The following is a 13,831-nucleotide window of genomic DNA, read 5'->3' on the forward strand; positions in this document are numbered from 1 at the left end:
AGAGAGACTGAAAGGGACCTTATATCATGAAGTTCACCATGGAAAAGTTGAAGGAAAGCTGTGACTGTTAAACACCAGGTTACTTCTATAAATGTTGCAGATACTGTGTTCTTTAAGGATAGGCTTGTCCTAAGAAAGGTTGCCAGACTGAGGAGGGAGAAGGGGCCCTCCTCCCTCCGTGAGGTGGTGGCTTTGTGGGTCCCAGGCTGACTAGAGCTGTGCTGTGGAGTCTGTTCTCTGAATACCTGACTAACTCAAGCGCATGCGTCCTTCTCTCCCCTTCCCTAGGAATTGTGGTGCTTGGGATCAACAGAGCCTACGGCAAAAATGCACTCAGTAAAAATCTGGTTAAGATGGTGAGTGTGAAGGTTAAATGTCTGTTTCTAATGTGAAGAGACAGTGTTGATACCTACCTGAAATTGATTCTGTCTTTTCCTTTCCTTCCCTACCCTCCCTGTTTTGGTTTAGCTGTCGAAAGCTGTGGATTCTTTAAAATCTGATAAGAAAGTGCGGACTGTAATTATCAGGAGTGAAGTCCCAGGGATCTTCTGTGCTGGTATGTAAATGACTCTTATTACAAAATTAGATTACCATTTATTGTTTCCTCAAAAATGTCCAATTTTCCATTAAAACGTTCTATGGTTTGACATCCGTTATCAGCTCTTCTTTGTCAGTATTAGAAAGTTCTGCAAAATGTGGGTTGTTTTACAAGTTGAAAATACTTGGAAAATTTGCTTATAGAGCATGGATGATATTTATGAAACATTAGCTAGGGAGGAAAACCTGGGTCTCTTTTTATAGTGTTGTGTTCTGTACTTACTCATTACCTTGAAAACACTTTGACTAGTGGTAACTGACCCGTTTACGAAGTGTGAAGTATAGATGTTTGCTCTAAAGACTGGGGGAGTAGTGTCCAGCCAAGGGCGTGCCCATGTGTTGTACAATACTTTTACATTTGTGTCTGCAACAGTAAAATAATCCATTCACGTGGATGTATTTTTTCTTTGTGGTACATTACCCAAAGCTAAAGATGAAGTCTACTGGCACTGTCCACGTCTCAGTGTCTCTAAGCCGTGATATTGAATGAATCCATTTGAACTAGCAAAAAATACAAATGATGAAGATAAGAAGTACTAATGGCTTGCGGCTTCAATATACATTGTGAATAATCAAGTAAACATAGATGTTGATTGACGCATGAAAAATAATTTTTAAGTAAAAATATCAATGAGATAATTGCCTTGAAGTAATCAGAGTTTAAAGTAATCAAAGGGTGTGATGTGCTCAGTGATTAATCTCTGAGCCTTTTGAGTGCATAACATCCAAAATTAATCTGAGAATATAAGAGAATATTTCTTTAAAAAAAGTTTTTTTTAAATGAAGATTTATTCGAAAGGTAGAGTTACAGAGAAGGGAAAGACTTAGTACGTTTTGGTGTACTCCCCAGATGTCCACGCCCACCAGGACTGGGCTGGGCCAGGCAGAAGCTGGGAACCCCAGAGCTTTTCCTGTGTCTCCCATGTTGGTGGCAGGCACCCAGATACTTGACTGTTAGTAGGGAGCAGGACTGGAAGCAAGTAGCCAGGACACGAACTGGTGCTATATGGGATACTGGTGCTTCAGGTGGCAGCTATTGCTGAATGCTGCCCTTAAGGGCTCTTGATAAGCCTTTTGTATGGCTTCTACCTTAGAATACTTCAGAATGTAACGATATTTCATGTTATTTGGGTAGATGAGTTCTCTATTGGCTTGGCTAAGTGTATGGTAATATATTTAAGAAGATAGATTTTAACTATCATCAGGTGGTTCTGGAGGTTATCCATTTGTCTGTGCACTGTGAGTGGAGGCTGAGAGGCCCTCTCGGGGCTCTTATGGGCTGATTGGGACCTGGAGAGAATGGTTTAAGGCCCACCTGTAGGAATCTTTGAAGAGGGATAAACTGTGATACCAGAACAGCACTTTATAATTCAGTGTGAGTGATCATTCGGTAATTATCTTGTATACTTAACTACTAGAATTCCTTTTATTTTTTTCTGCATATCTATATTGGTGATATTAGCAATATTCTTTGAAAATAGAACTTTAGTGCTTTGTTTTTTTTTAGCTGTTAGAGGTTGCCTTCTTCAGCATAGACCAAATAATAGGTCAAACACTGTTTCTCATATTATTGAATTAGCCTTGACTTTTTTTCCAAGTCAATAAAACCTGTGCTTTTAAAATTTTTGCATCTTCAGGGTAAGGTGATCTGTATATTAACTCATAAGACTGGAGGTTCTTGACTGATTTATAATGAAAATTGGCAAGTGGTCGATGTTCAACCCAGACAAGGTTTATTGAGGCTCAGAACCTCTGGCCATCGGAACACAACAGAGGGCTTCATCAGGATGGAGTGGCATAGCCATGCCCTCTGCATCTCTTCAGCACAAGTGCTTTAGTTTGCACCTGCTCAGCATTGTGCACAGGGGCAGGAGCTCCTTTAGCATGTAGCACACTCAAAATGACTGTGTTGCCCTCTGCTGCCTCCCCAGGAAGATTGTATTTGGGTTGCATTGAGCTGTTCTAGACTGTGCTCTGGGTTAGGGAAGTCCTTAGCAGGGCAATAGGAGGTGGCTGGGGTCTGGACACTTTCTGTGGATGGGCTTAGAGCTGGGCTTCGAGTCTGTGGTCAGGGATGGAGAATAGGTTTGATTGGTTGCAAGGGGTTTGGTGAGTGATGTTTCTGTCTTGCACAAGTTATTTATATTAGTGTGTAGAGTGGTTCTCCATTTTTTAAGGTCTTCTTCTATTTCTTTTTTAAATGATTTATAGTTTTCATCATAGAGGTCTTTCACATCTTAAGTTAACTTAATTCCTAGGTATTTAAGATTCCTTTCCTCTATTTTAAAGGGAACTGTACTTACAATTTCTTTCTCAGCGGTGGAATTATTTGTATACACTAGTGCCATTGATTTGTGTTCATTAATTTTGTATCCTGCTACTTTGCCAAAGTCTCTTATGAGTTCCAATAGTGTTTTGACTGAGTCTTTTGGAAGATAGAAATTGAAGATTAATATGTACATTTACATGATTTCATTTTCGTAAAAGGCAAAAGTGCATTTATGTGTGTTTATATATACTTGTATATACAAAGGAAAATGTTTCAAAGGATATACTTTAACTTGTTCACAGTGATAACCTCTGGGGAATGGGATTAGAGGGAAGGGGATTTATGTGGCTGTCTGTATACTGGGTGGGATATTGTGCTTTTATTTCTGTATTTGAATTTTTAATAAATATGTATTATTTATAATAAAAAAGAGTGGAACCATTTCTTTCAAATATTTGTGAATGATTGTCATACATTCAGATTAGGCAGGCTAGTATTTTATCTGTATTAACATGTACACTAAAAATATTCCAGGTACATCGAGTTAATAGTTAATGAATATTTAAATTTTGCACATCTTATATAAACATACTCATTTTTTATCATATCACATTTATCAGTTGTTGAAAATGTGATGTTTTACTTGCTTAAGTTTAATTCTTATTCTGAAGTAGCAACATTCAGGCATGAGTTACTCCAAAGCACAGCGTATGCAGTGGGTGTTAGACACACAGCTGAAGCCGAGTGGGACGTGTGCACCCTCTATGGCAGTACCTGAGATCCTGCCCTTGCTTCTGATCCAGCCTCCTTGGGAGGCAGTGGTCATAGCTCACACAGGGCAGACCTGAAGGGAATTCCTGGCTGTCCACTTTGGTATGGCCCAGCCCAGCCCAGGCTCTTTGGGACATTTTTCCGGTGAAGTAGTGGATAGAAGCACATATTCTGTCTGCCTTCCAAATAAAAATGAATAATTCAAAAGCCCCTTGTGTCTGTCTGTTGATTATTGACACTTGTCCATCCTCCCAAAGTCTCTGATTTTCTTCCTGTTTTTTTGACCGTACAAATACTTCTCCCCTCTGTAGATCTGTAGTTTGGTGGTACCGTGTTCTTTCCTAAGAAACTTAAAGCTTACAGAGTGCTCTGACCTCAGATTTCTTGAGCATGGGCTGTTTTCTCACTCTTTGAGAATCGCCTTTTGGATTGTCAGAACACAGTTCATCATCGGGATGAGCTTTTCAGCAGTGCTTGAGGGTCCCGATGCTTTCTCAGGGGTTGCCGAGACGTATTACACAGTGGCTCTGAGCTGGCTTAGAGTCCTTTGTTGTGTGTTCACGGAGTCTCTGGCCGAGTGCTTCGTATGCTTTCTGAAATGCTGGGAACAGAGGTAATTAAGCACTGTTAAAGAGATTCTTTAGTGGCATGGTGGTTAGACCGGGTCCTTGTTTGCTTTTTAATGATTTACCTATGTGATTTATGCAGAGTGACAGGGGAGAGAGATCTGCTGTGTACTTTCCAAATGGCCTCAACAGCTGGGACTAGGCTAGGGTGAAGCCAGGAGACAGAACTCAGCCTGGGCCTCGCAAGTGGGTGTAGGGGCCCAACCCCTGGTCTATGCTTCACTGCTTTCCCAGGTGCATTAGCAGGAACTGAATTGGAGGGCCATGGCAGCTTAACCGGCTGCACCCAACACTAGCCCTAGACCAGGGATTTTCCTGGCTTGACATTTAAATCTGTTATTTAGAATTGGTCATCGTATTTCACTATATTCTTAATTCTTAATCAAATTTCAGTTGAAAAAATTAGGGAATAAAAATGTATGGAAGGGTGTACCAAGAGAAATCTTACTCTACCTTAATAAAAATGATTTTCATAATACTATTCTGGTGTTTTGTTATGCTATTATATATTAATATACACATGTACTCAGGGTAAATATTTCAGGTGATAACTTTGAAGACTGTCTCTGTGGTATGGACGCTATCATCCCTAACCAATGATTGTAAATGAAAACCATTTGCAAAGCAGCAATAATAATGGACAGAACATTTTGCAGAATACCACTGTGAAGCATTGGTCTGGATGTGTGTTGCTTCCCCTATGGCTTCTAGCAATTGTTTATCCATTTAAAAAATGAGTTGTGTTTTGCATATGTACAATGTTAATTTCTACTGTTTTAAAATGTGCAAGTAGGCAGGTTTTTTTTTCACATTAAAACTTTTTTTTAAATTACATTGCATTATGTGACACAGTTTCATAGGTACTGGGATTTGCCCCATCCCTCCCCAAACCCTCCCCCCATGGTGGATTCCTCCACCTTGCTGCATTACCGCAGTTCAAGTTCACATGAGATTCTTTCATTGCAAGCATATACCAAGGATAGAGTCCAGCATCTTATTGTCCAGACAAATTCAATGGCTTGTTGGGGAGACCATCTCTGGTCTGAAGGTAGAGCCAGCAGAGTATCATCCCGATCAATTAAAAGCCCCAACATAACATCAGCAACAATTTATAACGTTATGGAATTAATTGACATAGTATTGAGTAACCGCATGTTAAAAAAAATGCAAGTTCTTAACTACATCCTGTGACTTCATCATTGACATTTCAATTTTAGTTTATACACAACCAGGTTCTATACACCTTAAAATGGCTATAGATTACTATTCAGCTGTCTTGTGTCTACTCTCATTTTAGTATTTAGTGTTATATAGCCTTGAAGCATAATTTTGCTGAACTTGGCTTTGTTTCGGGTAGTCTTGATTAGCTTATAACTCTAACAAGACATATGTCAACAATTTAGGTGCAGAACAGTTTTAGGAGGGGTATGCAGAGAAATCCTTGATACCCTAGTGAGAAGTAACCAATCTTTGTGTCCCACCTGGTAAGGTATAAGTGAATCCATGTTGACTGTTTCCTGATTCCAAATAGGCAGGTTTTTAAATGACTGCCTGAATTGCCACTGCACTAAATATAAATGTATCACAGCTATGTTTATGTTTGTTCAGCTAGTCTTTTTTATTGTTGTTGAGATTTATTTTTATTGGAAAGGCAGATTTACAGAGAAAAGGAGAGACAGAAAGAAATACGAATCATCCACTGGTCCACTCCTCAGATGGCTGCAACGGCCAGAGCTGAGCTGATCTGAAACCAGGAGCCAGGAGCTATTTTGGGATTTGCCGTGCAGGTGCAGGGTCCCAAGGCTTGGAGCCATCTTGTGCTACTTTCCCAAGCCACAAGTAGGGAGCTGAATGGGAAGTGGAACAGCTAGGACATGAACTGGCGTCCATATGGGATCCTGGCACATGCAAGGTGGGAATTTAGTCACTAGGTTATCGTGACTGGCGATGTTCAGCTATTCTAAAGCCAAGTAGCATGGTGCATATACATTTTTTTAACCATAATGTCTCTGAAGTAGAATTTCGTGAGAAATTACTGAGATTGATGTTTTTTTTTCTCTTTGAAATTTCTAAAATAGGTGATAAAGAATTCTTAGTAATTGGTTCTATTTATAGAACTCTAAATTGAGTTTCACTGAATTAAACCAGTATGGATTTTTTTTTATAAAAAAGTGAAGATAGTTTTACTTCTGCTTTTGAATTCTAGTAAATTGTGTTATGACTAAAGACTTCCAACTAAACTTGTCACAATGCACTGTTGAACATTCTGTGCATTATTGATGTAGATACGTCCCGAACATGGACACATCGGTGGGAACACATGAGTGACTAGTGGTCACCTGTTGAGCATCATTTCAGAATCTTAGATCTTTGTGTTGAACTAATAGATAACCATGGTGATCTTTGTATTTATTTGAAAGATAAAGATGGATGTATATCTCCCATCTGCTGGTTTGGTCCTCAAATGCCTGCAGCTGCTGGGGCTGGGTCAGGGACAAGAACAGGGACAGGCTGGAGCTGGAAGCCTGGAACTTCATCTGGGCCTCCAAAATGAGTTTCAAAATCCCAACTGTTTAGTCCATAATCTGTTGCCTCCGAGGGGTGCACATTAACAGGAAGCTAGCCTCGGGAGTCAGGATTGAACCAGCGTGGGCTTTGGATACTCCACGTGATGCCGTGATTGCTCTGCTACATGTCTGCCCCTGCGATTTTCTCTTAGTTGAAAATATAGTAGTATAAGATGTTTTGAATTATACGTAAGGCTTGGAAAAGCTTGTTTACTTACTTGGAAATCAGAGTGACAAAGTGAGAGAAGCAGATGCTCCTGGTTCATTCCCCAAACGGCTGCAGTAGGCCAGGGAAGACCAGGCCTAAGCCAGGAACCAGAAATTCCATTCAGGTCTCCCGTGTGAGTGGCAGGGATGTATCATCTGGTAGTTTCCAGGGTGAGGTTAACAGGAAGTTAGAAGAGAAGCAGAGTCAAATCTTCATCCCAGGCACTACCGTATGGGATGCAGGATCCACAACGAGCGGCTGAACCTTCTGTACTGCTGTGCCTGGCCCTTCATGTAATTTCCAAACTGAAAATATATATGTATATTTTATTGAAATGTGAATTCCTTGTAAGACAGTTTATAATTTTAAGTGTAACTGAGGAGTTTTGCCATGTTCATGGACAGAATCATGGTATGTACTGTGTTTTTACTTACAAAGCTCTTGTGTGTCTATCCTTACCCTGGCCCTTTAACTCATGGATCACCTTGCTACACCGTAATTTTGCCTTTTCTAGAATTTCTTAGAAATGTCTGTCCCTATAGGTGATTGTGTCTAGCTTCTTTTACCTGACATAGCACTTTGAGGTTGACTCATTTTATATTTCAGTAGCTTCATTTTATTGGTGAGCATGATTTTCATTTTACTGCTAAGTATTTATTTTACATGCTGAGCAATCCATTGTATGGATATATGAAAATTTTACTTTTTATTTGTTAACCAGGTAATAATTTCAGTTCTTACTTATTTTTGGCTTTTATGTATACTCTTTTTTTTTAAAGATTTATTTATTTTATTACAAAGTCAGATATACAGAGAGGAGAAGAGACAGAGGGGAAGATCTTCCGTCCAATGATTCACTCCCCAAGTGAGCGCAATGGGCCGGTGCGCGCCGATCCAAGCTGGGAACCAGGAACCTCCTCCGGGTCTCCCACAAGGGTGCAGTGTCCCAATGCATTGGGCTATCCTCGACTGCTTTCCCAGGCCACAAGCAGGGAGCTGGATGGGAAGTGGAGCTGCCGGGATTAGAACCGGCGCCCATATGGGATCCTAGCGCGTTCAAGGTGAGGACTTTAGCCGCTAGGCCACACCGCCAGGCCACGCCGCCAGGCCCTTATGTATACTCTTTATGACTATTTACAAATATTCTCTTTTAGATAAATACTTATAAGTCAGCTAACTGAGTTTAGTTTAGGTATATATTTAGTGTTACAACTGCCAACTGTTTCTTATCCTTTTGTGTTCCCACCAGCAATATATATGTTTCAGGTTTTCTACATCCTTAACTACACTTGATACTATCAGTCTTTTTAAATTTTAGATATGCCAGTAGATATGTAGTAGTCTGCTCTTGTGGTTTTTGGTTTGCATTTCTCATGCTTCTTAATTAATGGTTTTGATAGTTCTCTTGCTGCTTGTTGCCTTGGTTTTTGGTGAAGGGTTTTTTTGGTTTTTGTCTGTAACTAAAAGACCTGAGAAGGACTGTTTAGGAAGGAAGCAGGCTGCCTCAGCTTATAGGTTGGTGGTCCACAGGCACTGCCATTGGCTGCATCCTTTGGTGAGAGTAGAAGGTGGTGGAGGGTGATCACATGACAGCACGGGAAGCTAAGATGGGAAGTACACCCTTCCTCTGTGTCCATATAAGGCCATCTTGGTATTATCCCAGGGCTCCGCCCAGCAGCCCGATCCAGTGAGTTACCAAAAAGATCCCATACTCAGAAATCATGATTATATTAACCCTTAATCCACTGAAATTACCTTTCACCCATTTATTGTTAGTGTTAACTCCAATACTTACATTAACAGTTAATGAATTAACTGTCCCTATGAGTTTGGGAGGCAAATCCCATTTAAACTGTAACATGTTTATTCATATCTTTTTGTTTCTCTCTTTTTAAAATTTATTTATTTTTATTGGAGTGGTCAAGTTAGAGAGAGAAGGAAAGACAGACAGACATCTTCCATCCTCTGCTTTGCTGCTCAGATGGCTCCAATGGCTGGAGCTGAGCCAATCTGAAGCCAAGAGGTAGGAGCGTGTTCTGGATCCCTCATGTGAGTGCAGGGGCCTAAGGGCTTGGGCCAGCCTGCACTGCTTTCCCAGGCCAGAAACAGGGAACTAGATTGGAAGTGGAGCAGCCAGGACAGAAACCTATACCCATATGAGATGCTGGCACCCCAGGCAGCGGCCTAGGCAGTGCCACCATGCTTACCCTCTCTGTTCACAACTTTACCCCACATTTCCTGTTGGAGTATCAGTATTTGCTTATGAGTTGTAAGTGTTGGCATGTAGTCTTTTGTTTGATATGTTTTGTGAAGTACGTTCTCCCTCTCAGTGGCATGACTTCTCTATTTTAGAAAACAAAACTTTTTCAACGTATAATTGATTTATCCATTTTTGTTCCTTAATTTTTTTTTCTGCATGTGAATTAGGAAGTGTTATCCCAAAGTCACAAAGATTATTTCTTATGTTTTCTTCTGCTGTTTTTACGATTGTTATCTTTTATGTTTAGGCATTTGATCCATTATGAATTAATTTGTACAGAAATGTTATATGATAAGGGAAGGCTGAGACATTATGGTAGAATATATCAAGCATTTGCTCTGGTTTTGGACACAGAACTCCTAAAACTGGGAATTTCCTGATGCGAAAGCATTTTACTTAAAAACCTGCGACGGGGCCTACAGGTAGCTTCAGTGTGGGGCCTGTCCACCAAGGGAGAAAACCAGGGAGTTGGTGGAGTTGAACTTGGAGCATTCCCAGCTTCTGGGGAGATTGAGTTCTCTGCTTCCTGGCAGTGTAAGTGGCCTATCTTCTTAATTGACTCTCAGGTTTTTGCTGGCTTGTGTAGACATTTGATTGGTCTCATACCTCCTGTGAATTTGTTAAACTCAGAATTGTGATTTTCTAGTTTTTAGATTGGGCTTTTTACAAAAATAGAGTCATCTGCAAAGAAAGACAGTCTTGATTATTCCTTTCCAGTCCTTTTTTTTTTTTTTTTTTTTTTTTTTTGCTTCTAATTGTGATGATCAGGATTTGTTTTACATTTTAGCTCTTGCTTTTCTGTTTTATTGACTTAATTTTTTTTTTCCATTTGCTTTTCTTGTAATTTACTCTTCCTTTCCTGGCTTCTTAAGCTGGAATCTTAGAACACTGACTTGAGGTGTAACTTCTTACTATTTGAATTACATTCGTTCTCTTTATTGAGACTACCAGAGTTACCATTAAAATGAGTCAAACTATTCATGCGCTTTCCGAGGAAGTGATAATTTGTTTCTGACTATATTTGCAGTTTTAAAAATCCTTCCTACATGAGATGCTATGCTCTCTAAAGGCTATGTTCTTTTTTAGAGGTAGGAAATATGTGTCAGTAATGACCTGCTGACTCATCCCATGCTGCTGCTCTTGCCCTCCCCACCGCACTTACCCAACATAGCAGCCCTAGGAACCTCCAAAACAATACAGCCCACGTCACCCGCTCCATCAGCCAGTCCTCAGAAATACAGCGAGTGGGAGGGAGAGTCTTGACCCTTAGAGCTGCCTAGTCTTTGGACCTATGAAGTTTACATGAAAAGGGAACTTGGCAGGTGGAAGTTCAAGATCTCGAGATGGGCAGACACCTCTAATATCTCGGGTACTCAGTGGAAAGGTGAGGGTTCATGAGAGAGAGAAACAGAGGAATCTCTGAAGGAGGAATGAGGGTGGGAAGTTAAGTCCTGGATGGTCCAAAGAGTGTGCACAGCTCCTGGAAGCTGGGAGAGATACAAGAAAGTTTGGCCTTCCGTGGTGTCTTTAGAAGGAGTACTGAGCTGCCAATCCATTTTAGATACCTGACCTGAACTTCACTGTGTACTTTCTGTAAGTTTAGAGTTGTTTGTGCAGAGTAGCAGGAAGCAGAATGTGAAATCCCACCTGTTCTGGTTATGTGATCTCTGCTTTGTCACTGTCTTTCTTCTGTCTTGTCCATTCCTTTGAGTCCAGCAGCTGCGGTCACTCCCTACCAGACAAGGCTTGTTCTCCCTCACTGGACAGACCATTGCTCAAGTGTTCTCTCCTTACCGAATTGCTCCCTTGAACTGAAGTCAAAACAGGCCCCTAACTTCCCCCTCCTCCGTCATACTTTCCTATAAGCTTCATTTTTGTACTTTTCAGTTCCTGAATTTATTTTTTACTTATTCTATTATCAGTCTCCCTCCCCCACAAATGAGCTGTTTCACTGGAATTAAGGCAGGGGCCTATTGTAAGAATAGTGCCTGGCCGATAGAAAGTGCTCAACAAGTGGGTAATGGGATGGTGACATGTACAAATTTTATTGTCGAGAAAGTAACATTGGCAGAGAGTCATGGTTAAGTCAGATATACTGTGTTGTATACAGAGCTTGTGTAGGTGACCTGTGTGGCTGTGAAAAGTTAGTTGTTGTTAAGAAATCGTCTGAGTCTTACAGATGAAGGCTGTATCTGAAGTACCAGTAAATTCCACCATTTTCTTCCACTTGTGAATTCGAAGTAGGGGACCTGGGAAATGAAGACATCAGCTCTATCACTTACTGTTCACAGAATCTGAAAAATGAGATTTAGAAATATTTCCAAATGGACTTCAAAGCCCCTCCCCCCGCCCCCCCCCCCCCAGGAAAAGGATGCCTTGAGGAGCAGTGCTGCCTCTGTGAAGTGAAGAGAGAGTGGGGAGGAGGGCCTGGGTCCCAACGGCTCTGTAAGGCACCTAGCTGCCGAGGAGGAGGGTGATGGTTGGGCAGCTCCTCCTTTCTGGAGGCCAGGGAAACATGCTTTAGCTCTTGACCCTGGGTCAGGTTTTGTAGAGCTGCAGCCTCAAAAGGCACAGTTGAGAAATATTAGGAAAAGATTAAGATTGTATCAGCCTACTTCTGGCGGTTGGTACCCAGCAGCCCAGTTTGCTTCCTTACTGTTTTTCTTGGCAACTGGCATTAGTCAAGTTTGGGATCAGCAGACTTCCAGTCCAGGGCCAGATATTTCAGGCTTCCTGGGCCTTTTATGATCTTTGCCATATTTCTTTTCTTTACCAAAAACAGCCCTTTAGAAAAAGAAAGGCCTTAGCTCAAGGACCGTGCGTAACTGGGTGAGAACAGCCTGTAGGTTGCAGTTCACTCACCTGTGTCTAGTATGGGTTCCTTGCTCTCCAATTTGCCTGTCCCAACTCCTTCCTTGGAAGCTGCCTCCTGCAGCTCAGGGAGTCTAGTTTAGGGATGGATGAGTATTTGGGAAGAAGCTTGAAGAGGCCAGGTTGTGACTGAGGTGACTCTGGAAACACAGTAGATATCCACACTTTTTTTTTTGTGAGTATGCGATGATGTGCACACAACTGTGTACAGATGCAGTGATGCTGTCATTTGGGTGCATGGTAGATTGGAAGGCCAGTAGCAGTTAGTTAGAACACTCTTGAGGTTTCGTTGCAAAAGTCCCTTGGTTAGCAATATCCACTTGAATAATGCAGGACTTTTGAGGGTAAAGTAAGATTGCGAGAGATAGAAGTAGTCAGTAGTTTTATGTGTGCTAAAATAAAAGTGACATCATCAATAAATAAATAGTACTCATTTTGAAAGTTTGCTAAGTGTTGGGTGATTTTCCTCTTGCAAGTTAGATGAGGTATCAGTAGGTGGGTTTGTTCTGTGATACAGGATGAAGCTGCCCTCCCAGAATCCACCAGAGAGAAGGCGTCTGCTACCAGGAGTCTGTCCAACCTGGCTGTGCTGCTGGTCCCAGCTTGAATGCCTTACTACCCAGCATGGTCTCCAGCATTTGTTTAGATCACACAGCTCTCTGGTAGTTTGAATTTTGACTGTAGTATTCAGGCTAAAATGAGAGGGAAACCTACTGCAGCTACACCATTTCTCTTTGTGTTCCTGCCCTGCAAACCCAGCCCCTTCAACCCTGACCATCTCAGGTTGGCAAGATCTATGCGGGGATTTCTGCCTGCACCCACCTGCCAATCCACATGCGAAGCAACTGTTCACTGTGCTTTAAGCGACAGGATCCAGCACCAAGATCCAGCACCAGTGGCCGCAGAACAGCAAAGTCTGGGTCTCTGTGTGTTCCTTGTTACTTGGGTACCTTTGTTTCTGTGTCCTTTTTTGGGAAAGAACTAAGAAATGAGTAAATGAGTGAAATTATGTTTTATATGTGCATACACATTTTCTTTCTTTTTTATATATTTTTATTGGAAAGTCAGACTCACTGGCCAGTCTGAAGCTAGGAGCCAGGTGCTTCTCCAAGATCTCACACCTGTGAGCAGGGTCCAAGGCTTTGGACTATCCTTGTTTACTTTCCCAGGTCACAAGCAGGGAGCTGAATGGAAAGTGGAGCTGCCAGGATACTAACTTTCACCCATATGGGATCCTAGCATGTGCAAGGTGAGGACTTTAGCTGCTAGCTACTGTGCCAAGCTCATTTTCTTTATTTTCCTAAAAGATTTATTTTTGTTTGTTTGAAAGGCACATTTTACAGGGAGAGAAGGAGAAACAGGAAGAGAGCTCTTTCATCCACTGGTTCACTCCCCAAATGGCCGAAGTGATTGGAGCTGAACTGATACAAGACCAGGAGCTTCTTCTGGATTTCCGTGTGGATACAGGGACCCAAGGACTTGGGCCATGCTGCACTGCCTTTCCTGGACCATAAGCAGAGATCTAGATCTGTAATGGAATAGCTGGGCCATAAACCAATGCTCATATGGGATGCTGGTGCTGTAGGTGGGGGTATTAGCTGGCTGAACCACTGAATGAGTCCCAACACATTTTCATCTGTTCTGGTACTTATGTATTGAAAG

General features: G+C 41.5%; 1 protein-coding gene across 2 annotated transcripts in view; it reads left to right on the forward strand.

The window, feature by feature from the left end:
• AUH (AU RNA binding methylglutaconyl-CoA hydratase) overlaps positions 1-13,831 on the forward strand; it is a 162,457-nt gene that overhangs the window by 15,381 nt on the left and 133,245 nt on the right. For both annotated transcript variants that reach the window (XM_004581135.3, XM_058672893.1), the window contains exons 2-3: positions 289-356; positions 469-556. In XM_004581135.3, coding sequence (XP_004581192.2) covers positions 289-356; positions 469-556 — 156 coding nt within the window. The remainder of the gene's footprint in view (positions 1-288; positions 357-468; positions 557-13,831) is intronic.

The sequence above is a fragment of the Ochotona princeps genome, chromosome 14 (genome assembly GCF_030435755.1).
Source record: "Ochotona princeps isolate mOchPri1 chromosome 14, mOchPri1.hap1, whole genome shotgun sequence".
Classification (NCBI taxonomy): Eukaryota; Metazoa; Chordata; class Mammalia; order Lagomorpha; family Ochotonidae; genus Ochotona; species Ochotona princeps.